Raw genomic sequence first — 25,524 nt, forward strand, 5'->3', positions numbered from 1 at the left:
AGGCAATGGCAAAGGCAAAGGCAAAGGCAAAGGCAAAGGCAAAGGCAGTCCCCTTTCTTTCTCTCTCTCTATATTCCTTCTCTATTTCTCTCTTCCTCTCCCTCAGTTTGCCATCACATTTACTAGGTAATTACTAGTTTTTACCGTACCGGGTAAATGCGACTTTAACTAGGCGGGGACAGGAAACGATCCTCCGCCGGAGAATCCGCCCCCGAGAGAAACCGCCACGTGGCAGTGGGCGGGGGAAGGTTTATTCGGGTGACCGCCACCACCGCCAGTGCCCAAAGTCAAACCCCCTCGGCTTCTTTCCGGCTTTGCTCTCAAAGACTTCCTTTCTCATGGTCTTCTTCTACGCCATCCTAGAGAGAGAAAAGGTCCATTGATTGAACGGGCAGGATTGTTCGACTGGCTCGAGAGCCCTGGTTTAGTAGAGAGAGAAACCATCAAGGTGGAGATCCATGGAGGGTGTCTTCTAATATAAACGGCTCAACTGAGTTAAAATGTCAGCTTTAAGTTCCCAAGTATAACTGTTTGGTGGAACTTTTTTTTTTTTATTTTTCTTGGGTTTGAAATGGACAGACGTTATCTTTGGATCTTTGACCGCTGAAAAAACATGTAACCGATTGGCTGCTAATTTGTCGGTTTATCATCGTGATCACGTAGAATATGCCCCTTTCTCTTTTTTTTTTTTACCTTTTTTTTTTCAAACCTGGACAGCCGCATGTTTGAGAGCAAAAGGCGATTAATCTAAAAATTTATCAATCCCAATCTAAGTTATTTATTAAACAGATTAAAAATTTAGGTTTGATTTATTATTAAACAGATAATCTGGTTGGATCCGCATAATCTATTTATTAAATAAGTCAAGTCTAATTAAATAGACTGGACAGATTAAATGAGTTTTTATCAAATTAAATATATTTAAATATGTTAAAAAATTTAAATAGATCGGATTAAATAAAATAATAATAATGTAAATATATTATAAATAGATTAAATAGATCGAATCATAATTTGATCAAATTATTAAATAGATTAAAGATCTAAATTTGGATCTCACCTATCTAATAAAAAAAGTATAAATAAGTTGCCTCATTTATGATCTAAATTTATTTATGTCAAATTCAAAACTACTTAAATAGTTCTTTACAAATCAGATCATAAATTGCCTCCTGGAGTTCCAATTAAGATCTATCTATTTCCATCATATAATATTATATTGGAATTTACAAGATGTCAGTATTGAATTTTCTTCTCGACAAAAAAAATCTCGCCATAACAAATTCAGAAACTAGGGTGCAGTGAAGGAAGATGTTGGTACATCATTTAATATGACAAGTCTAGTAGAATAGCGAATTTGTTGCACCTCTTCATCATATCTACATTTATTGAATTCTTTTTAAACCAAATTGATATCATGTCTATGAAAAGAAAAGTATATATTGGTCGGTTTATAAAGCTTATCACATAAAATGATCCACCTAACAATACCATGTGATGAAATATACTTTACGAGAATAATTATGCCAATAAATTCCCATCAAGTTGTTCTGCAAAAACACTAAAACAACTAACTTGAACAATATTATCATATTAATGGATGTAGTTCCATGTAATATTATGTCAGGTGGCATTAATCCAACTAGACAAAAGCTTCTAAATGCTCCTAGACAATTCCGCGGGCTCCACTCCTTTTTGTGGTCTACACTCCTCTAATATAAGTTTAACTTAAAACCTTTTATACCTCGATTCTTCTAACCTTCTCCTTTTTTGAGAACTCTAACGGTGGAACTTAATTTGGAACAAAGAACAACATTTGGGAGCGAACTTTCAATACCAAAAATAGATTTTACTAGTATTATGTCGGGCTCATCCATCCATCTCATGGTAGGAACATACATTGTAAAGCCTAGCAAAGAAAATATGAACCAGACTTGGTCCATTGATCGGCCTGGAATGGCCTGAAGGCCCGTGTAGGATCCGAATAGGACAGAGCCCTCCTCGAACAAAGAAAAGAGGACTCCTCCTCCTCCTTAGATTCTGCCAAAGATTAAGGAACCCTAGTCTCCGCTCTATGTAAGGGCTTTCCACCTCACATTCGAGCACCACCGACGATCACTGACCACCGTCGTCCCTTTCCTTCCCTTTTTGCTCTTTTTTTTTGGTGAATCGGCTTCTCACTACATACGACGATGAGAGAGCCCAGAACTATCGCAAAGTAAACACAATCTAATGCCTGTGGCATATGATCGGAAGGACTCTAAGATACAAAATCAGAGTGATGGGCTGCATAGGAAGCGATCTAGTCCGCAGCCCTGTTTGTCTCTCGAAGCACATGTGAAATCCGAAGCAAATCTAACTCCTCCCCCATGCTTCAGAAGTTCCGGAGTAGTAGGTGCAAGTCCAACCTAGCCTGTCGGCAGCGGATCCAGTCCACCACTATGGTCAAGTCACCCTCTAGGAATATCCGCGGGGCTTCCAAGTGGACTCTAGCATATACAAGACCCTCTCTTGATGGGTCTTTTTTTGCTCTTGATCACTGGTTTACTCTCGCTGTGCCCGCCAGAAATCAAGGCTAAAAAATGCCACTAGAGCTACGGTAAAGCCACGACCTTTCTTCCCTTTACTTTCTCTCCTCTCAACGGCCTCAAACCATCGTCACTAGCGAAGAAATTCTCGAAAAATCAGCTGAACTCCACTTCCCTTATTTTTTCGATTTATTTTTCTTTTTTTCAGGCATCTCCACGGCTGGTATTCATTGTCGAGGCCTTCACTCCCTTCTCTACATTGGCCCCTAGTTAACACCGAAACCCGAGCCGCCGCCAAGTAGACTAGAGCCCGAATTTAATCATACCAAAGAACCCCCTGTTCATCCCTTGGTGGCATGGCCGTAATGTCTCAGATTTAAGAAATGGCATGCATAACTAATATATAAAAAAATAACATAAACTCTTGATCCTACTTGTCAATTTTTTTATGTTGAGAATATCTCTCTTATTTAGCTTAAAAGTACATTACTTCACTAATTTTATTACCGCAAACTAGAGGCGCGGCACCTCCTCCTTTTCTAATTAGATCGAATCTTTTTTGTGAAATTCCTAAATAAATTAGACTTTATATATTCCTCTAATTCGACTTCCAAACCGCTATTATATTTGGCCCTTAAGTACATTGTGCTCTATTACTTGTTCTTCTTTTTCTTTCCATTAATTTGTATTGCACGTGCCCAATAGTTAATAAATGGAAGAGTATCCCTTAAAAATGGTGTATGCTCTCATGCGCTCCCGCAAGGTTTCACTTCCCTTTAAAAAAAACACTCTCCTTTTACTAAAACATTCCAAATACTCATAGTTGATGGAAATCACAATCATTCTTGAGAAACCCTTCCTCTTAAGTCTTAAATAAAACACATGTTTTGCATATTAATTTGCATGTATAGAGAACTGTTAGATTTTTAATCATACTGTCATTTAGAAAACTATAAGAATTCTCTTGAGCTCTTCAACCTTTTTTCTTGGATCACTTTGAAATTCTTTTCATGAACGATAGTTGTTAGCCTTTAGGACATTATCATACATTTTCCCCTAGCGTGCCTGCAAGCACAAAGAAATCCCGTATGATGAGAGTTTAAAATACGTATTAAAAGTTGATTTCCACCCCCCTCCTCTCTCTCTCTCTCTCTCTCAAGTTCCCACCAGCCAATTCTGTCCTAATTTTTCTTAATATACTGAATTAAATACATTATCTGATTTCTAAATCTATAACAAGTGTTGCCACGCCATGGCTGAATCTTCAGAAATCAAGGTACAAATAAGCAAGTTTAAAAACATGTGTTACAATGAACTAAGACTTGTACCAGTAGTTGCACCTTTCTTCTCAGCAAAGCTAAAGATTCTAGGTTCAGTTTTTTTTAAAAATAAAATAGTGGGAAAAATCACTCCTTTATTAAAATTTAAACGAAAATGCAAATAGCTGAAGCTTAAGAAAGCTTTAGCAGAGAAAAACGAAAGGAAAAAAAAAAATAAAATGGAAAGAGCCAAAGCCAAAGAAAGCTTCGACAGGAAAGAGGAAAGAAAAGAACAAAATAAAATCAATTCTCGATGGTGGATCCTGAAACTCTAGACCTGGTTAATTATAGTATAGATGGGTCCCCATCCTATCTCTCTATATTACAAAAAAAACAAAGGCCTTATGTATTTTCCTGCCCTTTCCTCCATTTCATTTATGGTATAGATTCATATTCTAGAAGCTCATTAAATCATCGAGCAGATTTTAATCTACTTTAATCTTTCTGTGGGAATGGCCATATTTTCCTTTATTGCTTGATGTACTTATGTTGTGGAGCTATGATATTTGTCCAAAGGCTTGGGATGCAGACAATTAGTCTCCACATTGAATCCCTAACTAGATAATTTATGTCCAACATTATTACCTGGTTAGTCATATGTAGGTTATAAAAGCAGATATGCAAATCTATTCTATATTTAAGTTTCAGCAAATTATATAGATTGGTGTAGAATTAAGTGATCATCCAAATCATGGTTGTCGCATGATTAAGACTTTAAGATCCCCACAACAGTACCAGTTATACATGAAGACTTGAAAAAACTGAATTATAGCCAGCTAAACAATAGTCCTTGATAGCATACCTTCAATAACAGCAAGTCAGGTCGAATCTATGGATGTTGGTATTGCCGTCCTTGCAACTGTGACATAAATCTATACCCTTAGCTCTTTGCTCTGGTAAGTTTCTAAAACCTTGCTTATCAGAAGATGCCATTGGGTCATTGTCATAACCTATTTTTTTGGGCTTGTGGGTCGGCCCGAAGAGGCCATATGCAAGCCAATTGCACCCAACCTAGTTTCCATGGGCTTGTGGGCCGGCCTGAAGAGGCTAGGTCCAGCCCGACTATGCACAGTGGCGGAGGAGAGATTCCGGTGGGAATCTTCTTCTGCCCCCAATTCCGGCGGACAGAGACTCCCCGAAGGTAATCTGAGTTCGACTCAAACTCTAGGATCTCGCCTATTTAACTCTCCTCCTTCACCACCTTTGATTTCCACCACCAAAATCGCCGAGAATCGCTGCCGATTCCAAGTCTTCTTCTCCGAGTCTCCACTTTGATTCCTCGTTAGAAACATCGCTGGACTGAGGTAAGTGTTGTCTGCTTTACTCTTCTTCTTTTTCTAGGTTTATAGCCGCTATTCATGGTCTTTTGGGATGGCAAATCGCCAGATTTTCATCCGAAACAGGGTGCCTTGTTTTGGCTTCTTCTTCCGAGTTCCACCTCCACCGGCCGCCAGGATTAGCCAAGCTTCACCACCTTCCAAAAGCTCTGAGATCATGTGGCCATCGGTCAGGGAGATCGACTGTGATCGAGGCCGAGTTCTCCCATGATTTTCTTGGTTCTTCCTCTTTTCTTCCTTGCATTGGCCAACTACCATCACCGGTTGTTTGCGGCTGAAGGCCGCCCACGAAAGCCATCGCCGAGGCTAGGCCGCCTTGGCCTCTCAGCCCTATTTCGAGAAGGAAGGGAGAGAATGGTTCTCCCCTATTTTGGAGAAGAAAAGAGTCTTCTCTCTCTTCTTTCTCTCTCCTTGCTCTCTTGATTTCTCTCTTTGTTTCACTCTTTTTGCATGATTCTATGGACCGAGTTGGAGGGTCCTAAATATTTTTATTGTGGATCTATGTTGACCCCACTAGAGGATTTTGGACCAGTGTCGCTGCGACTATCCATTGCATTAGCCTTACCCCAACCATTGCCAAACACTGCTAGACTCTAACATTATTTGTTCTTATTGTGTTATCTGTACCATAGTCTGATTCTTATTTTATGATTTGACTGGTTGGATTGGCCAGAGCAGGCCGACTCGGATCGTCAGACACTGCTATCTAGTCGACCTTGTCCATCCTACACCCGACCGTTGTCAGCTACTATTGGACCCATAATTAATAATTCCTGTTCTATTACCTTTTTCTTGATTGAATATATGTTTCTTAATCAAATGGATTGAGTTACGCTGTGATGATCGATTCGAACAATTGGGCACTGTCATCTAGCAAGCCGACTCGGATCATCGGATGCTGCTACCTAATCGACCCTCTCATCCTGCACTCGACCATTGTCAACTACCATTGGATCCATAATTGATAACCCCGATCTATTACCTTTTTCTTGACTGGATATATATTTCTTGATCTGATGGATTGAGTTACGTTGTGCTGACCAATTTGAACAATTGGGCATTGTCATCTAGCTGGCCTCGATTATGTTCCTATATAAACTATTTTTATAATCAACCTTGGTTTTGTATGGGGCTACAATCGTCTGAAAAGAAAAAAACTCAAAAAGATTCTACACTCTAGTTTCTAAATTTAGGTTAAGGCGTTGACCCTTTATTTTAATTAAAAGAGAATAAAGAATATGGGTAATTCAAATATTAGAACTCTAAAATTAGGTAATTACTGAATAATTGATTTATTGATATGGCAAGTGATTGATAAGGGATAGGTTAGTGTTATATTGATATTAAATTGATTGAACATATTAGGTGTGGATTGGTAGCATTGTAGTTGTGTTGGATTGCGATAGAGGTAAGAATCTTTATACTCGGACACCATATATATGTGTGTGTGTGTGTGTGTGTGTGTTTTGTATTTATTAGTTTATACCGCTAGATTTGCATCGTGAGATTTGCATCGATAGATTTAGTTTAGCATGTGATGATTTATTTCCAATACAAATATATTCATATGGTTATTATATATATTAGATATTAAGAACATGATTATGTGAACAAAGATATCTTAAATTTGAGAGAAATTTATTGTATAAGTGGTAACTAATTTGACAAAAGTAATATATAAATTAAATACACAAGATATGGTTTGGACTAATCTCGTCATGGGATAGCGCCTTTGGACTAACGTACTAGGATAGCCTCCACGAGCTTATGCGTAGGATAGCCTTCATAGACTTAAGCATGGTATAGCGCCCATAGGCTAACGCATGGGGATAACCTCCACGAGTATAAGTATGGTATAGCGCCAATAGACTAACGCATGGGGATAGCCTCTACGGGCTTACGCGTGAAATTTTGTAAATCTTAGACCGAGTTATAATTTTGGTTAGTCCAAAGCCGGAAGTTAATCAATGAGAAATATAGAAATCAAATTAATGAGAAACAGATGAAATGACATAAAAAATTATTATTGAACAAATGGTTATATATATATATATGTATGTATGTATATATGTATGTATGTATGTATGCATGTATATATGTATGTATGTATGTATGCATGCATGCATGTAATATGCTTTTTTGAAAATATGATAATGAGAACTTATATGAAGATTATTTGTACGAGATTTTCAAGTATTGATATGATATTTATTTTATCTTGTATTGCTAATTAATTATTTTTCAATTATTTATGGTGTAGAGGTGTACTGGGTAGTAAAGCTCACAACCCCTTTTTTTTTTTTTTTTTAAGAGTTGCAGGTTGCAAGTGGCTTAATACTTGGCTATGGTTGCTTGGATATGGTTGAGATCATATGAAAAATGAATGAATGGATAGAGCATCACTGATCCTGGTTGAATGGTTAAATTTTGTAATTGGACCAGTTTTGTTGTTCATTATAACTTGAGGTCATCATTGTTTAATAATTTTGAGATTGTGATGAATTTTTGAGGCCTAACATATTCTCTAGAGCCCTGCCCTAGAAAGTGTACGGCTGTGTTACGTGCCCAGAATTGGATGTTGGGTTAGAGGCGTGACAATCATCACATGATTAAATATTCTTAATTTATAATGCAAGAGAGCTCAAAATGGATGGAGATGATCATTTGGGGAAGCAAGGTCATATTAGCTGTATTATAAGACAAACATGCTTTCCTTGATGATAAATGCCATAGCTTTCATGCCTGTGATCTCTAATTCTCTAACACCACCTACCTTACTTAATGTTTCAGATAGTAACTCCATGTTCTGAATCTGGATATGGTGGTGGTTGATTAATGTATGCAATATTCATGAATAGTCCGGCCTGCGTATTATTTATTAAACCGCGTTGCATTCTCTTTCATACATGTTACTCACAAAGTCCACTGCACTGGGGTTCGTGGGCCATTCTACATTGCTTCACAGAATCCGACATAAAAATGGTGAACAGTGCGGTTCCAATTTTTGAAGATTTCGTCATATGATGCGGTGTATTAATTTCTTTGACATTTTTCTTACTATTTGGCAACCAGCAGCTTTCAGCTGCAGTAGACCAGTTGCTGATTAGTGTGAGGAGACCACCTCTGTGGAGCATGTTGAGAAAGACGACGTTGGGTGCGTTAGCAAAAATGCCTATTAATTCGAATTAAATAGGACCAATGAAATGTTTTCCATAAGATTAGCTGAAATGCTTTTCATGATACTAATGATAGCCGCCCCCGCCCACTCTAGCATTGCTCATGGTCTGAGGAGCATAATTTTCATGATATTTTACAAAAAAAACAGAAGGAAGAACAAAGGCTGACCTGTACCATCATGAGAGGGGCCAGACATACTGATTTGGGAGTCGATGGGCAGGTCGAGAGTTCGTGCCAGAGATCTTCATGCATGGATTGGCAGAGAGCTAGGCAGACAGATCGATGCGGGTTGGATATGGAAGATGAGGGTGCATCCTCGTGTGGCGCTCTTCCTTTGGAAGGTAGCTTGGGGCTGTATTCCGACCAGGAGCGGGTTAGACGGGTGGCGAGAATAACCCAGTATTGCGAGGTATGCCCGGCTATCGAGGAGTCCATATGTCATGTCTTACTTCACTGTCCTAAGTCTGTATAGATTTAGAGTTGTTTATCTACGCCTTTACCCTCGAGGTGGGAGTCAGTGGAGGACTTGTTACTGTTCGTGAGGGACTCCTCTCGGAGGCCTAGCACAGCCGAGCTGGGGGTAGTGGTGGCCTATCTAGGTTATCATATATGGCTGAATAGAAATGGTCGCCTGTTTGAGGGGAGAGGGTCGCTCCTTAGGATTGTGATGGACAGAGCCGTGTCTCAAGTTGCGGAGGTCTCTTCGGTGACATCATTGACTTCATCGAGGTTGGCCAGGGATATCTAAGGTACCTGTTCTACTTTGCAACGTCCATATATGCTTCTCTTTCTTAGGTACCCCCATCCCCTGGTTATCTTAATGTGAATTTTGATGGCGGTATGGCGATGGATAGAGTATCCGGTGGAGTGGGCTTTGTTGTCAGGGACCATTATGGTAGATTGATTGCAGCTGGTAGATGGAGCACACTAGGCTAGACTGCTGTAGGGGCGGAGCTACGAGCAGCCTGAGATGGCATCCTGTATGCGAAATGTGTGCTAGGTGTCGACAGATTGTGTATTGAAGGAGATTCTGCCACAGTGATTGATTGGATACGGGGAGCGGATAGGTATGCCGATGGTCATCCGCTGATTCGGGATACTCGCAGATTGATACAAGAGTTGTTCGTTACCCAGATTGTCCATGTATATCAAGAGGCGAAGAGAGCAGCGGACTGGGTCGCCTCATATAAGGCACGTCATTGTGGGGACGTCATCTGGACGAGTTTAGTAGGTATTCCCCATCTGTTGCACTACTTACTTTCTTTTGATTTGGCAGGAGGTACTCAAACTTGAGTTATTGAAAATGAAACGCCATTTTGACCGCCAAAAAAAACAAAAAAAAAAAAGGCTTTTGTATCAAGGGAGCTTTGGTTATGAACGAACAAGGGGTTCCAAGGGGGTACAACGTCATGCAAGTATTATTAAAGGTAGATGTTCTAATCCTCTCCAAATCCACAAGACTGGAAAGACCGAAAGAGCAAGGTTGAAGAGAGAGGCAACCTGATTTGTAATCTATATGCTATTGTGCGCCAACCCAATGACGACCATTGTGTTTAATCTGGGCAATTATGCTATCCATGGGTAAACCATCCAATTCATTTTATGTGCTCCATTTACCTGCGCCTTTATTTTGGTGCACCTGTGAAGCCATTAATGGAATGTGTTTTAGAAGCATCATTTAATGGTATCTAGAAATCAAAGCATAGGATTCTCGATTTCTCGTGGGGTCCATCTTGAACTAAGTTCACCCATGGGCATTGGTTGATGCCTCAAGAATTTGTAATGCGATCTTATCGCATGAACTTAACCATGCAAGTAAGTTCAGCAATTATGATGGCTCCCCAAAAAATTATGATGATCACAGTAGGCATTAATGGTACTCTATACTTACGTCCATAATATTGCCAGCCAGCCAGCCAGCCAGCCAGTACCATGGCGCATGAATAACAGCCATAAAGCTTGTGCCATGCCCACTTACTTTCAAGCTGTTCGTTTCGCTATTCTTTTTATATATATGGCGTTATAATGATATCACCTGTACATGATTTTATTTAAGGATAGAACATCTGAACATATCATACCACCACTGTAGGTTTTCCTTATTTTAAAAGCTAAACACAATTGCTACAACAAAATAGTATCAAAACTCGTAGATTTAGGGCAATCATTAAACGTGAAATTTCTAACAAAGCGATAGAGAAATAATTCAGCGAAGGTAGCATGGAACTGGTCACGTACCGAAGCTGCTGATCCTTTTTGGCTATTTGACACAAACTTCTACAACAACGTCGAGCTGAACGAGCCATGGAAGGCTGAATGGGAGGAAGTCCACTCGTTCATCATCTCGGGCTGACACGTGCTAACTGTGGGTGTGGATTCCGAGGCAGTTGACAAGAGAATGGGCTCCCATTGACAGCGCCATGAAAGCGCGTACCAAACTGGCATTCGCTGGATAAGTTGCAATTTTATTTTTGACATCAAAATGATGCTAAAATAATTGGCACGTGCCATTGACCGCATGGGGTGCTTGCACGTGCTGCCTTCAATGCCTTGTTCTCACGCCCGAAACCGCAAGGTGTTTACAGGGCAGCCCACCTAGAAGGCAAAAGAAAATGCCGTGCACTCCGAACGCATATCTTAGCACGTAACATGATTGGATTTTGCCGGACTGCCGCCATAAATAAGATATTAAGGCTATCTTTGGACATTCGTATAAAATTGGACTAAAAATTATGTAGGATTCTTTAAGTAGACCCTCCATTTAAGTATATCTCCATCAACTAAATATCTTCCAACCCAATTTTGTGAAAACAAAAAAAAAAGGAAAAGATCTTCACGGATCTTTTTTATTTGCTCAGCCCAAAAAACTGGGATATAGACAGGTCCTTAAAATATGTGAGCTAGATAGACCAACAGATTTGATTTTTATAGAATTTTCTAGCCCCATCCTGTAAAAATATCTAAATGGGCCCTAAAAGTTCTGAATGGACCTGCCCTCCTAATATATGCTAGATATTCATGATTGTGCCCAAAAAGTCACTCTCCTCTATTTAGCAGGCAACAATTATAGAGTTGATTCTTGGATGATTCAGATCCATCTAATATAACCTGAGTTCCAGTAAATCTCTCCTACTTTTTGTTAACACTTCTCTCTATCTAGCAGTCGTTCAAGTCTTAGATGATACACTGCCAAATATTTAGATCTAAAAAAATTGCATAGATGTGTCTCCTTTTTTGATCTCTCGCATAAAAAAAGGGTGGAAATACTCACCACTATCATGAATATTATTTCCATTGATGGCACATTAGGGTGGAAAACACTCACCACTAACGGAGAAGTGTGATTCCATGGCATCACTAAATTTCACCCCAAAACTCAGAAACCACATGAGAAGCTAACTTCTTCACAGGCATGCCCATAGACACACCACAATAGGATACTGCAAGCATGAAATAGAACAGTTCTGCAGCTTTCTACAGTATATGGGCATCCCTTTTTACTTCAGCTTGCATGAGAGCTATCCAGCTGAGAGTTACCTGTCAGCACCTTTGAAAGCAATTCGAGACTTCTAGTGCTGGCATGAGTGGTCTAATAGAATATCTTAAATTCATCATGTGAAGACGGACCCGGACCATATTTTATCAGTTAGGCACTGCACAGAGGGACCATAACCAGGTAGACTGTATTGACCATAGTAGGCTAAGCTTCCTTGATGGGACCATCTTTGATCATTGTTAAGTCATTCATAGTTTGGGATCTGCTGTTGTGAGATCCCCCTCCTAAAACAGAGATGGAAAATGGTCTTCTTCATGGATAAAATGGAAGGCGTCGTCCAAGTAGGATGAACATATCCCAGTGCTGGCATCTGAACATTAATTACAGTTGCATTCAACAGTGTCAAAAGTGAAATGACCAGTATACCAACTAAATTTTCTCATCAGGTAATTAATTCAATACAGTGCACAGCAGAGACGAAGTTGCGAGAAGCATAACTATCAAGGCTCCAGTGTAGCTGATCAAATTAGAAAGTAACAGCCCAAAACTACATGCCTGTGCCACAAGGAAACACCATGCACAAAAAGACCCCCAGTTATAACTGTGACCGATGGAATGAACAATATCCAGTGATGCATAAGAATGCTATCAACTTGAAAGAGAGAACAGCAAATGTCTTGCTTTGGCATCCAATTCGCACATATCCAGTATTTTGACATGCTGGAATTATCTCAGCCCATTAGTATCCATATGTAAATCTGCAGTTCCATATACAGCAGAGGGTTGAGAGTGCTATATTCAAGTTTAAAATATCCCCCAAAAAAACGGCTTTTATAAGTAAACATGGCATGTGAATTATCATAAAAGTAGAAAGATTAAGAACCAAAGTAAATGAGAATGTGATGTTCGTATGGCACTTTCTGAAGGGATGCAATGTTCATGTCAATGATGATTGTTCACTTTGCTCTTATACCAACATTTCAGAGATCACATACCCAAAGAAAATATCGGCATTAAAATAGAATGAATTGGATCGTAAGAAAGTAACACTTGCAAAATTAGGGTGACAAAGTAATTGCACTGAGCTCGACCATCTTCAACAAAGCAAACTGAGTTCAAATCATGGATTGTTCCATTTCCAAATGGTACTCCAATTCTTGCTTACTCTATTCTCTGATGGAAAGCATCAAGGACGTAATGTTTAGCTGTTCTTCAAAGGTCTTGGTAGAGAACTTCTGTTTGACATGGTTCCATGCCTCCTTACCCATCCTTACTGCCATCTCAGGATCAGTGACAAGCCTGGACATAGCCTGCAAGAATTCCAGTGGGGTGGGATCGTAAGAAACCCAGTTAACTCCATGTTTAATTGTCTCTACAGGCCCCCCGCTCTTGCATGCAATTACAGGCTTCTGTGCTGCCATTGCTTCCAGTTGAACAATGCAAAGTGTTAATCCTGCATAAGTATAAAGAAAAGGCCAACTTCTATTTTAAGGATTTGATGTTTTAAGGATTGAACAGCAAAGTTTAGGGCTTATACAAGAAATACAACGTAAGAGGAAACGTAATTCTAGATTGTCATAAATTATCCCTAAAGAAATCCATCAGTTCAACAGGCCACAGCCCAAGAATTAAATGGCCAAATATTATTGTCTGATCAATGGACTTCTTCTGGGTTGTCATAGAGAGAAGCCTAATTGTTAAATATTAACAAAATTGACTCATTAAGTTGAAGTTCCTGCTAATTGGTGGTCCTTTGATCAAGTGATGTCCCAATGAGCAAGTGAACCAAAAGGAAGTGAAGGATTCATCTTAAATAAGTTGCCTTTTTAGTAAGGCTAACATTATATACCTGCTACCAGGCAACTTCAAATATATTAGTAACAAGTTCATTGACATCTGGGAAAAACATAGCAGCAGAAAATTCATATGTAGTGAAAGACCGATTTCAATCCATGACGACAGGGGGTTGGGATATGGTACCACAGAACGTGACCCTAATGAATCAAGACACTCTCCCAAACATAGAAGAGCTTCCCAACAAAGGATAAAATAAAATTGTAAATGCAGTGATAATCTAATGTAAATTGTTTTTTGCCGGCAATCACTAACAACAACAAAAACAATAATGATGATCATGATGAGGATGATAGCAGCAGCAGCAGCAGCAGTGTGATGTGATTATGAGAATACTTTTCCCAGTACTGAGTAAATGGGTAGTGTGATGTGATAGACAGACCACAATAGGATACTGCAAGCATGAAATAGAACAATTTTGCAGCTTTCTACAGTAAATGGGCATGCCTTTCTACTGCAGCTTGCATGTGAGCTATCCAACAGAGAGTTACTTCTCAGCACCTTCACCTACTATTTGAATAGAAAGCAATAAGCTACTCTTTGTGCTGGCATGAGTTGTCTAATAGAATATCTTAAATTCATCATGTGAAGACTGACCCGGACCATTTTTATCAGTTAGGCACTGCACAGAGGGACCATAACCAAGTGGACTGCATTGATCATAGTAGGCTAAGCTTCCTTGGGACCATCGTTGATCATTGTTAAGTCATTCATAGTTTGGGATCTTCTGTTGTGAGATCCCCTCCTAATACAGAGATTGAAGATGATCTTCTTTATGGATTAAATGGACGAAGGCGTCCAAGTTGGATGAACAAGTCCCAGTGCTGGCATCTGAACATTAATTACAGTTGCATTCAACAGTGTCAAAAGTGAAATGACCAGTATACCAACTAAATTTTCTCATCAGGTAATTAATTCAATACAGTGCACCGCAGAGACAAAGTTGCGAGAAGCATAACCATCAAGGCTCCAGTGTAGCTGATCAAATTAGAAAGCAACAGCCCAAAACTACATGCCTGTGCCACAAGGAAACACCATGCACAAAAAGACCCCCAATTATAACTGTGACTGATGGAATGAACAATATCCAGTGATGCATAAGAATGCTATCAACTTGAAAGAAAGAACAGCAAATGTCTTGCTTTGGCATTCAATTCGCACATATCCCGTATTTTGACATGCTGGAATTATCTCAGCCCATCAGTATCCATATGTAAATCTGCAGTTCCATATGCAGCAGAGGGTTGAGAGTGCTATATTCAAGTTTAAAATATCCCAAAAAAATTCGGCTTTTATAAGTAAACATGGCATGTGAATTATCATAAAAGTAGAAAGATTAGGAACCAAAGTAAATGAGAATGTGATGTTCGTATAGCACTTTCTGAAGGGACGCAATGTTCATGTCAATGATGATTGTTCACTTTGCCCTTATTCGAACATTTCAGAGATCACATACCCAAAGAAAATATCAGCATTAAAATCGTATGAATTGGATCGCAAGAAAGTAACACTAGCGAAATTAGGGTGACAAAGTAATTGCACTGAGCTGGACCATCTTCAACAAAGCAAACTGAGTTCAAATCATGGATGGTTCCATTTCCAAATGGTACTCCAATTCTTGCTTACTCTATTCTCTGATGCAAAGCATCAAGGACGTAATGTTTAGCTGTTCTCCAAAGGTCTTGGTAGAGAACTTCTATTTGACATGGTTCCATGCCTCCTTACTCATCCTTACTGCCATCTCAGGAACAGTGACAAGCCTGGACATAGCCCGCAAGAATTCCAGGTGGAATCGCAGAGAACTCAGTAACTCCATGTTTAATTGTCTCTACAGGCCCCCTGCTGTTGCATGCAATTACAGGCTGCCATTGCTTCCAGTGGGACAATGCCAAAATGTTAATCCTGCATAAACATAAAGAAAAACCAACTTCAATTTTAAGAATATGATGTTTTAAGGATAGTCAACAAAGTTTAGGGCTTATACAAGAAATACAACGTAAGATGAAACATAATTCTAGATTGTTATACACTATCCCTAAAGCAATCCATGTTTTAAGGATTGATTAACAAAGTTTAGGGCTTATACAAGAAATACAATGTAAGAGGAAACATGATTCTAAATTGTTATACATTATCCCTAAATCAATCCATTGGTTCAACAGGCCACAGCCCAAGAATTAGATGATCAATATAATTTTCTGATCAATGGACTTCTGCTGGATCATCATAGAGGGAAGCCTGATTGTTAAATGTCAACAACATTGACTCATTAAGTTGAAGCCCCTGTTAACTGGAGGTCCTTTGATTAAATGATTTCCCAATGAGCAAGTGAACCAAAAGGAAATGAAGGATTCATCTTAAATAAGTCGCCTTTTTAGCAGGCCCTGCATTCTATGCCTGCTACCAAGTAACTTCAAATATATTAGTAACAAGTTCAAACATGTTGGTGGCAAGTTGACATCTGGGAAAAATATAGCAGCAGAAAATTCATATGTAGTGAAAGACCGATTTCAAACCATGACGAAAGGGGGTTGAGATATGATACCACGGAATGTGACCCTAAAGAATCAAGACACTCTCCCAGATATAGCAGATCTTCCCAACACAGGGAGCAGTAAGAGACAAGCTGGAATCCTCGGTGCTGAAGTTCGGTCTGAGTGAGTGACTTAGCCATAAGAACCTTCTAAGCAGTGAAAGCATGTCTCGGGATTCGATCCTTGTGCCAAATCAAGTTCCACAAAGGATAGAATGAAATAGTAAATACAGTGATAACCTAATGTGAATTGTTTTTTGCCAACAATCACTAATAATATAACAACAACAACAACAATATGATGATGACGACATGATGAGGATGATGATGATAGTAACAGTAGTGTGATGTGATTATGCGAATACACTTTCGGTGTAAGAAAGTTGCATTGAAGACTGCATAGCCAGAATTACCTTAGGGGTATACAGAACACAGATACATTATGTCTAAATATATTATGCTTGAAAAAATGGTTTTTGCATGTTTGATTAATTATCGGAAAGCGACACATTTCAAAATGGCTTATGTTTGGTTGAGCATTAACTTTTTTTTGGAAAGTTGTGTAAAATATTTATAATCTAGAAAAAGAACTTATCTTATTTTACTTAAAAAGCATAAGAGCATTTTTAAAAAGAAAAAAATATCCCAAGAGAAAACTATTGGGCTTTCCCAATGTGCTATATGAGTTTTTCTTCTATAAATATAAAAATTTTATTTTCAAAAAAAAACTACTTTTCCATTTCTTTCTATTGAAAACTTCAACTAAATATAAATACGAGGCATTTCTTAAATTTTTCTCGTTGACCATATTTTCTTTCCTCCTATTCTTGCTAACCAAACGAGATCAGAAACTCGGGTAGAATAATTTTTTAGTAAAGTTGGTTTCCACGATCATTATTATCTCCATTCTATCGTCATATTCATTACCAAACAAGTTTGAAGTTTTCAATTTTTGCCAAAATAATAATAATAATAAATTTTATTTTTTTTAAAAAAAAGAAAGCTAGAGATAGGAAACCATGCCAAATGCTGCCCTAAATAATTTCACGAACATCGAGCAAACATCAGCCATGACAACTATTATAGGTGTCAAAATAATTGTTTTGGTAGAGATCTATAATTAGATCATTATAATTAATTCTCATCTCTACAAAGTGCATGCATCGTCAAACATGGCTTCTAAGAAGGCAGCATGGATCACAAAGCCACAGTACAACAAATCATCATTGCCACTCATCTAATCGTCTGTGGCTTCAATTATTGCCACGAGAAGCTTTCTGGATCTAGTCATAAGAACCTCTCGATCATCTTTCACCTATACAGGAAAACCATAATTAGATCATTATAATTAATTTTGTCACAGGGAAGTTCAGAGCAAAGCTTATTTAGTTCATCATATTTGGCCATGGAGATGGCGTGATCTCTCGGGCAGCGAGGCACTGGACGATGAGTGCAGATGTCTCTACTGCAACCAATGGCCTCTGATCTTATTTGGAAAATGGGGATAGGGTTTGGGTTCGATGATACACAACCAGGTAGCTTGAGGAGTATAATTAGCCACTAGCCCAAGTACAAGTCATTCTGTGTGAGCCATGAGGGACCTTTGCCTAGGAGCCATCTATTACATTTGTTGACTTTGAGGTATGTATGCTTGGCTTGCAAGGTCGTAACATGTAAAGTGGGGATTGAACTACTATCATCAATTGTAACATATTTTTGATTTCTCAATTATAACTGCTCCGCCAAAATCCGACCGATTGAACTGAATGCGCGGATGAATGGTGACTAGCTAGTTCTACTTAGGGTATTCAGACTAGTTTGCTTGGATTAACATATCTGCTTGGAGCTGTCATTCTGACCTAAAAATAGACAAAAAAAAAAACACCGAAGATTGCCGGATTTTGTTTGGCGGGAATCCACCGATGCCTAAGTCAGAAAAATATTTTGGAAAACAAGTGAGGCTTGAGAGAAAGTAAGAGAGTGTAAAAATATTTGTACCTCAAGATACCCCTAGAAAGATGAACTGTAACATGGAGTCTTTAATGGAGGCCACATGGCAAGCTTCCATCGGCCCGTTAGATTAGCAAAGGTCGGATTCAAGGCATATCCATAACCTTTATAACATTTTACCCATTGAGTGGATTTAATAAACCAAATCCCAACGGGTGCTATTATTCAAATTGGAACAATTAAGTTAGGGCATGAGCTGGTTCTTGTATTCTTGCGAACAAGCACGCTTGGTGCATGCTGGAGGGAGTTGTAGATGAGATAGTATTCAACTATGTCTTGTATAGACATCAAATTGGCTCATGTTGATCAATAGATCCAAAATGCAATCCATCAGTTAAGTTACAAATAACATATTAATAGTTGTTAATGAAGCTCTATCAAGATTCTAGTGTAGATACTGCAACCACATGTTTCAATTTACAGCCAATGATATGGGACACCCAAGTAGTCCACAAGTTCCATTGAATCAGTTTTTTAACAAATACGCAAACCTGATAAACCGAGCAGTTGGTTGAATGCTAGTCAATGGGGCTTAAAGATTGACCTGTGGAGATTGGAGAAAGAAGAGGGTGGACCAAAACTTTTAGATCCACCTAACTTTACCTTATGATTTTCCTCAAGTTATGAACAAAAGTTGATTTTTTAATTAACCTAGAAAAAACAAGAGAAAAAAAGTTCATTTAATTAAGATTTGGATTGAGTTAGATCAAGTCTCACTGGCTAAGGTTGGGTTCAATTTTGGGCAAACCCAACGTTTTGGCTTTGACCTATCTAGAAAATTCATGTTTAACTATTTTAATCATTAGATGAGTCTATACAAAGATCTTGGGGGAAAAAAAAAGGTGTAGGTCTCAGAATTTATATACCCAGCATGCTTAAAATATTAAAAATATTCACACAAACTTTCATCATGGTTTGAGTGTCCTTCACCATGTTCAATCGAATTGTTGATGCCTAGGTTATATAAAACTTGCATTCTTCAGAATTCAACAATAAATGTGGTCATTAACCTAGTGTTCTCAATTAAGTTCAATGGCCGATTATTGGAGTTTATATACAATGGTGTATCTAAACATGATTAGGGAACTGCAGAGGAACATACTGTCAAATTTTCATCTGTCCTATTTCATGTAGTGATGCTAAATTAATTTTGCAATCTGAAAACAGAAACTAAATTTAAAAATCATTAATGAACTAAAAGAGGACTTACTGTAAAACTTTTGTTTCCTAAATCTTCATAGTAACCGTTGAACCATGTTGCAATCACCGTATGCAAAATCAAAAAACATATATTTTTATAGGGAGTTGAATTTGGCTATACTCAAGCAGATCTCTACTCGGATTCGATCAAATCTAAATCGAACAATGAAAATCTCATATCAATAATCCAAGCTATTGGATATGATCTACTACCTTGAAACTACTTACCCAAAATCATATGATTTGGAGATCCCTAGCATATGCATCAAGTAATCAAATATATATATATATATATTGATATTATTCAGACTATCCAATTTTTCAACCATCTAATGCATTGACTAGGGATCTCCAAATTATATGATTTTTTGTATGTAAGTAATTTAGAAGTAATAGATCTGATCTACTAGTTTAGATCATCAATGTGGGACTTTCACATATATATTATCCCTTGCAAGACTAACCACATATATGCTCGCCCATTGAAGATTGCTAATGCCTTGATTACCATCTGATTCTCCTTCCTGTATTTTAGATGATGGTTCTTCTCATGCCAATAACCATGAAAGCTCACATCCATGCCTTCAAAAAGTAGAGGTTCCGTTTCTCTGCTTGATAACGGCTATAGCTCAACGAGGATTTAGTCGGAAAAAACAACGCACATATAACACTAAATAAGTATATCATGCATTTCAAAGGAGCAAGACAAAAACATAGTCAATTGTTTAAAACAATGCATACAATCATTGTTAATTAGCTAACAAACATATAACACATTATCGTGGAAACATTCATTTCATACAAGATATAATCAACTCTCCATCCCACTCAGATGCCCAAGGGTTCTAAGTTTTCTAAACCTAGAGTTCTCGGCAATCTTTGTGAATGCTCGAGAAAGAAATGGACCAAGGTTACGAATTTTTTTGGTTGAAAAATAGATTGGAGTCTATAAAAGAAGCTTGAGATATTTTGAGATCTTGTTCAATATTCTAGGAAGATAATAAAATATCCACAAACATAGTGACCTCAAATTTAATTACTATATAAAAATAACATTTAAATATTTATTAATTAAAAAATATTTTGAAATTTAAAAGTAATTAATTAGAAATTCATAACACATTTGTCAGAATTTTGAATGATATTAGATTATATAAGAAGATAATAAGGATCGAAGTATTGATTATACTCTATTTATTAATATTTGATATCATGGCTCAGATGAAAAGTTTGTATGATGCTGACATGTTATGGCTCATCTTAGCAACAATGATATTGATCTTCTCACTATATCAAAAGAGCAATCTAGCCTTCTCATCTTAGCCTGCATCTTGTCCACCACGATCAGGTTTTGGAATCTTCAGATTTTCCTACATATAAATGCGGGAAGATACATAGATCGAGGACCAGGTTTGGATGGCTAAGAACATAAGATTGTTTGAGAGTGCAGCGGAGGGCCCCTTGGTGGTTGTGATGAGAGCCATGATTGATGCTTCATATTTCATCTGGGTCGCCAGTTTGGAGAGGATCTTGATAGGTGGGAAAATCTGGGGTCCAAAACCTATAACTTCCTCTGGGTTAACTTCGGTGAGGGGCTGCCTATTGTATGACACGTCTAGGCTACTCATCGAGCTAAGAGTCGCATGGGACGGCCTTACTCATGCCATTGTAGTTTTGTGGGCCGATGGCATAGTTTTGGAAAGGGATTCTAGAACAATCGCTTCATGGATCAGAGCAGGGATGGAGTATCGGGATTCAGGATACATCCTTTCACTATTGGCAGATATCTAGAGACTTATATCGAGTTGCATCTCATGTGTGATTAGACATATGTATAGGGAGGGCAACAATGTAGCCGATTGTATGGCATCCTTTGTGGCCAGTCACATCGGATTGGTGCTATGGGAGACATCGGCATCGTTGCTTTAGAGATTGCAAGATATTTGTATGATTGATGCTAGAGGATGTGTATACTCAAGGGCCGTACAAAATAGCCACTCTAAGAAAAAAAAGAGCGAGCTAGCAGATTACTAAGTGACTAGGAATCTATAGCGTTACTCTCCATGCTTTAATTCTTTGCTCCATGTGTCTTGGTTATGCATGTTTGTATAGACGACATATCATTCATCTTGAAAATGGATGGTTGTTACTTATTATATTTTCATGCCAAACATGATGAATTGAGAGATGACGACAAACATCTATTTTCGATGGGGGAACATGCATGGCCTTTTGCGGTGTAAGTTTGCTCCTCCAATAATTTTATTATTTATTTATTGAATGAAAACATATGAGAGCATGACCTAAACTGACTCAAAACGCTTATGTTAAGGCTGAAATCGGATCAAATATGGATCAAATACCAATATATAAATATCCATATTTCTTATATTAGATGAATATAAATATAGATACAGATGTTAGTCGAATGAAAAAAATTATATTTGTATTTAGATGAATATAAATATAGATACAGATGCAGTTCCAGGATCCTGATTTGGAAAGAATTTTCTGCCTACCAACAGGGCTTGTGTCCAGCAAGTTAAAATAATAATAATAATAATTTAAGGCATATGGAAACAGATGCACCACACAAGAAAACCACTTGAATAGAAAATACCAGATAGTTGGTAAAATTGCTTTCTGCATATCATTCTACTGGTCTATTCCATCCCACAATCAAGTTAAATAAATGCCTACTGACAGCAACACCTGATGGAATGTTGACATTCGAGCATGTATTATGTAATTACTACAATTAATACATGTGGAGGACATGTTTAGACAGTCAAATTATCTAATCTGGAAATTGCCAATGATATTTTGTTGGCAGTTTAAATGACATGCAATGTCCAGAGCCAACAAAATTGGTAACTAGCACAAAATCTAAAAATGTTAATATCACTTAAACCAGATTATTTAAGTATGTAAGAAGGGAAAACAGAAAAGAGCATTAACTATCAAGCTGAGAATTGCTGAAGTTGCAATCCTATGTCAGAGAACAGGCTACCAAAGCCACTAAGATAAGAGAGACTAAAAAAGAAATATATTGACTTAAAGAAACTGATAACAAAACATAAAAGGACATGAAAGCAATAGGCAAATATACACATCAAGAAAAATGAATAAATTGAAAATCAAAATGAAAAAATAAATAAAATTTGAAATCTTCAATAAACAAAAAAAGAATCAAGTTATGTAAAGAAAAATCAAGTATAAGGAATGAAGGTATTAAAAGAAAACGAAAGAAACCACCTGATAGAAATGAAATGCACACTCTAGGCAAAGGAAATGGTTTGATAATTCAGTAAAGCAAATTTAAGGAGAAGGAATCAATCCCACAATAAGAAGATTTTAAAAGAAAACCTAGATGTATAAGATTTTATTAAAAAAAACTAAAAATAAGGGAAAAACACTTTTATGGGATTGAAAAAGCAAAATCATTTGAAAATAAAACTTAGAAAATGGAACATGATTTAAAATTCAATAAAGCGCATCTATGAAGAGAAAAATCAAGCAAAAAAGGAAAAAGACACTCAAATAGAAGGAAAAAAACCAAAGAGATAAATCAACAAAATTAAAGTAATCATAAAGTAAAAAAAACACAAAAGGAAAAATACATACAATTCCAAACGAATATTAAAATAAGAATATCAACAAAATTTGAAATCTTTTTTTATAGTCAATGAAATCTTCAATTAAAAAAATAAAGATGTACAGTGAATGAAGCTAGAAGTAAGATGAGGGAGAAAAAGATGAGAACCACTTTATGAGAAATGAAGAAGAAGATTTACTACACATCAAGCACACAAAAAAATGAATATGAAAAATTGAAACTATCATTATAATTTCAAACATTCAATATACAAACGATCCTAGAGAAATTCAAAGAAAGAAGCTCACTTATCAAGTCTAAATCATTTGGAAATAAATTATACACACTCAACTAAGAAGGATGATCTAATAATTAAGCCAAAAAAAAGGAGCAATCAACAATAAAAATAATCAAATAAGAAAAAAATAACCAACGAAATTAATGAACTCAAAACCAATTGAAGAGAAAATGTAAAAGAACATAAAGCAAAACATACACACAATGAAAAAATAAACAGATAAACATTAAGAATTTATATAATAGCTGATAGTTAAATTACAAAAAAAATAAAGAAAGACAAAACTATCACCAAAAGGTATTGGAACTCATAAGAAAACTGTAAATATAAACATAATAACATTAAAATACATAGTTATTGAAAAATAAGATGTTAAATATTTGATCACATTAATAACAATGCAATTCAGCTGTTATAAGTTTGCAAGAAGTCAAGTCTTAAAAAACAAATTCAACAATCAAGTTAAGAACAGTCAACATGCAGTCCTACTTCAAGGACAAGCTATCATGGATAATCTTGACCCTTATGCTTGTTTCCATGCTCACGTGAGTTTAGAATTATAGATTTATTCTCAGTCCATCTCTTAGTCACTAGTTGATTAGCCACTAGAAATAATTTTCTCATGTATTGATATTATGCCTTGTGTACATGTTTCTCTACAAAATATATGCAAACATAAATGTTTTAATATTTCAACCAACATAACTCCAGACACTTTAAGAACACCTTCTTTTAAAGGTGTTTAACCATATTGAAAATGTTCTACAGAAACCCTCAAATAATCAAATAGCAGTAATGGCTGCTCAACCTTCCTACTAGTTAAGGCGTGCTAGGAACTAAAAAAAGATGGAAGCAAAGATTTGAAGTTAATGTCAGAAACATATAGATGGGAACAGGCTAATACCTGGTTGAAGACTTGCAATCACAATTGCCCAGAATGTCAAACTGACTATAGAACATTGCTATGAGATTACAATTAGAAAAGAAAGACTATAGAACGTTAGTTCAAAACAGAAACTACGTTTATTTCAAATTTTCTTTTTTTGTGTGGAGAAAATAGGTTTTTTCCAACTTCAAAAGAAAGGATATGATAACTAATCGTTAAAACTGAGTACCATGGTTATACCCTGAACGGATCTCAGATATCTCACATCTAGCAAAATCGAAGAAAAAGATATGGTTTTCTAGGATCTGAACCCCGGTATCTCGCATCTTGATGCAAAGAAGACTTACGTCTGGCTTTCTGACGTTGAAACCAGAAAGAATCTCAAAAACCTCTCAGATTTTCTCATGCTATAACCATCCCAGGCAAATCCAAGGAAAAGAAGGAAAGAAGAAAGAGAGCCCATACCAAGAATCATTCATCGGTAGCTTGCTCCTACATGAGGTGACACCGATAAGGCTTCTTTGCTCAGGAGTCTTGGATCTCTCGAAGAAAGGGAAGAAACCGTGGAAAGAAAAGGAAAATGATTTTATGAGCGTGGAACCCGAACCGATCTCAGAATTATGAAACAGTTCGCAAGAACCGTAGACTAGATCAAGAATAAAAACAAAACAAAAGAAGAGAAAAAGAGGAAATAGGAGATCAAGAAGGAGTTTACCGTCGTTCTTGCACCGTTCACCCGTAGATGAGGCCTCAAAGAAGATGAACAAGAACCCAATCTTTCCGTAAGACGCAAGAAATGGAGACCTCTTTCTGGCGACGAAATCAAGACCTTTCAAGAAAGAGATCAGTCGACCTAGAAAAGAAGGGAGCATAAGGATCGAAGCTTACTTACCTTGGCGGGACAACGGGGGCATCTGCTGAACCCTAGCGAGGACTTCTACCATGAGGGGAAGAGCGGGCATAGGAGACAGGTCGGAGAGATTTCAAGAGGGCAGAGCGGGCCATCGTCGTCGTGGGGAGATGGATACTTATAGCTGGCTTAAGGCGGTGACCTAACATGATACCGTTAAAACGCTTTCGGGCCTCGAAAAAGCTATATTTTATTTTCATATTTTATATAAAAATTTTTTTCATGAAAAACATAAAAAAATTATTTCCTGACGGAAATCATTCTATTTTATTTTTTCCCAAAAAAATCCTTCAGCATTAAAAAGGCATTAAATACCTAATTTTTATTAAGAGTATAGTAGGAATTATACATAATTTTTTCAGAAAAGTGGATCGTTAACCA

General features: G+C 37.3%; 1 protein-coding gene across 13 annotated transcripts; it reads right to left on the reverse strand.

The window, feature by feature from the left end:
• Positions 1 to 15,060: 15,060 nt before the first annotated feature.
• LOC103714574 lies at positions 15,061 to 25,267 on the reverse strand. 13 transcript variants are annotated; one of them, XR_005508186.1, is made up of 6 exons: positions 25,126 to 25,267; positions 24,949 to 25,062; positions 24,699 to 24,766; positions 19,919 to 20,076; positions 16,257 to 16,427; positions 15,061 to 15,613 (listed from the first exon to the last, which is right to left on the reverse strand). XR_005508186.1 is itself a non-coding variant. In XM_026807462.1 (4 exons), the coding sequence occupies exons 1-4, from the start codon at positions 25,193 to 25,195 to the stop codon at positions 15,608 to 15,610; spliced, it is 285 nt and encodes a 94-aa protein (XP_026663263.1). In that variant the 5' UTR covers positions 25,196 to 25,267; the 3' UTR covers positions 15,061 to 15,607. The 13 variants fall into 13 exon arrangements, 5 of the variants coding, with proteins under 5 accessions (XP_026663263.1, XP_026663261.1, XP_026663262.1 ...); XR_005508185.1 differs by having other exon boundaries at positions 15,061 to 16,427; positions 19,919 to 20,062; XR_005508183.1 differs by having other exon boundaries at positions 15,061 to 16,427; positions 19,963 to 20,076.
• Positions 25,268 to 25,524: the final 257 nt, after the last annotated feature.

This window comes from Phoenix dactylifera, chromosome 2, assembly GCF_009389715.1.
Source record: "Phoenix dactylifera cultivar Barhee BC4 chromosome 2, palm_55x_up_171113_PBpolish2nd_filt_p, whole genome shotgun sequence".
Classification (NCBI taxonomy): domain Eukaryota; kingdom Viridiplantae; phylum Streptophyta; class Magnoliopsida; order Arecales; family Arecaceae; genus Phoenix; species Phoenix dactylifera.

What these genes read in the sequence shown, in the direction of transcription:
- LOC103714574 (XM_008801863.3), bottom strand. Translation starts at nt 25,195, where the DNA reads ATGCCCGCTCTTCCCCTCATGGTAGAAGTCCTCGCTAGGGTTCAGCAG. An exon ending in GCCCCCGTTGTCCCGCCAAG is followed by an intron (nt 25,063 to 25,125) that starts GTAAGTAAGCTT and finishes CTTTCTTGAAAG; the next exon opens with GTCTTGATTTCGTCGCCAGA. An exon ending in CTACCGATGAATGATTCTTG is followed by an intron (nt 15,614 to 24,698) that starts GTATGGGCTCTC and finishes ATGTTTATGCAG; the next exon opens with GATTAACATTTTGGCATTGT.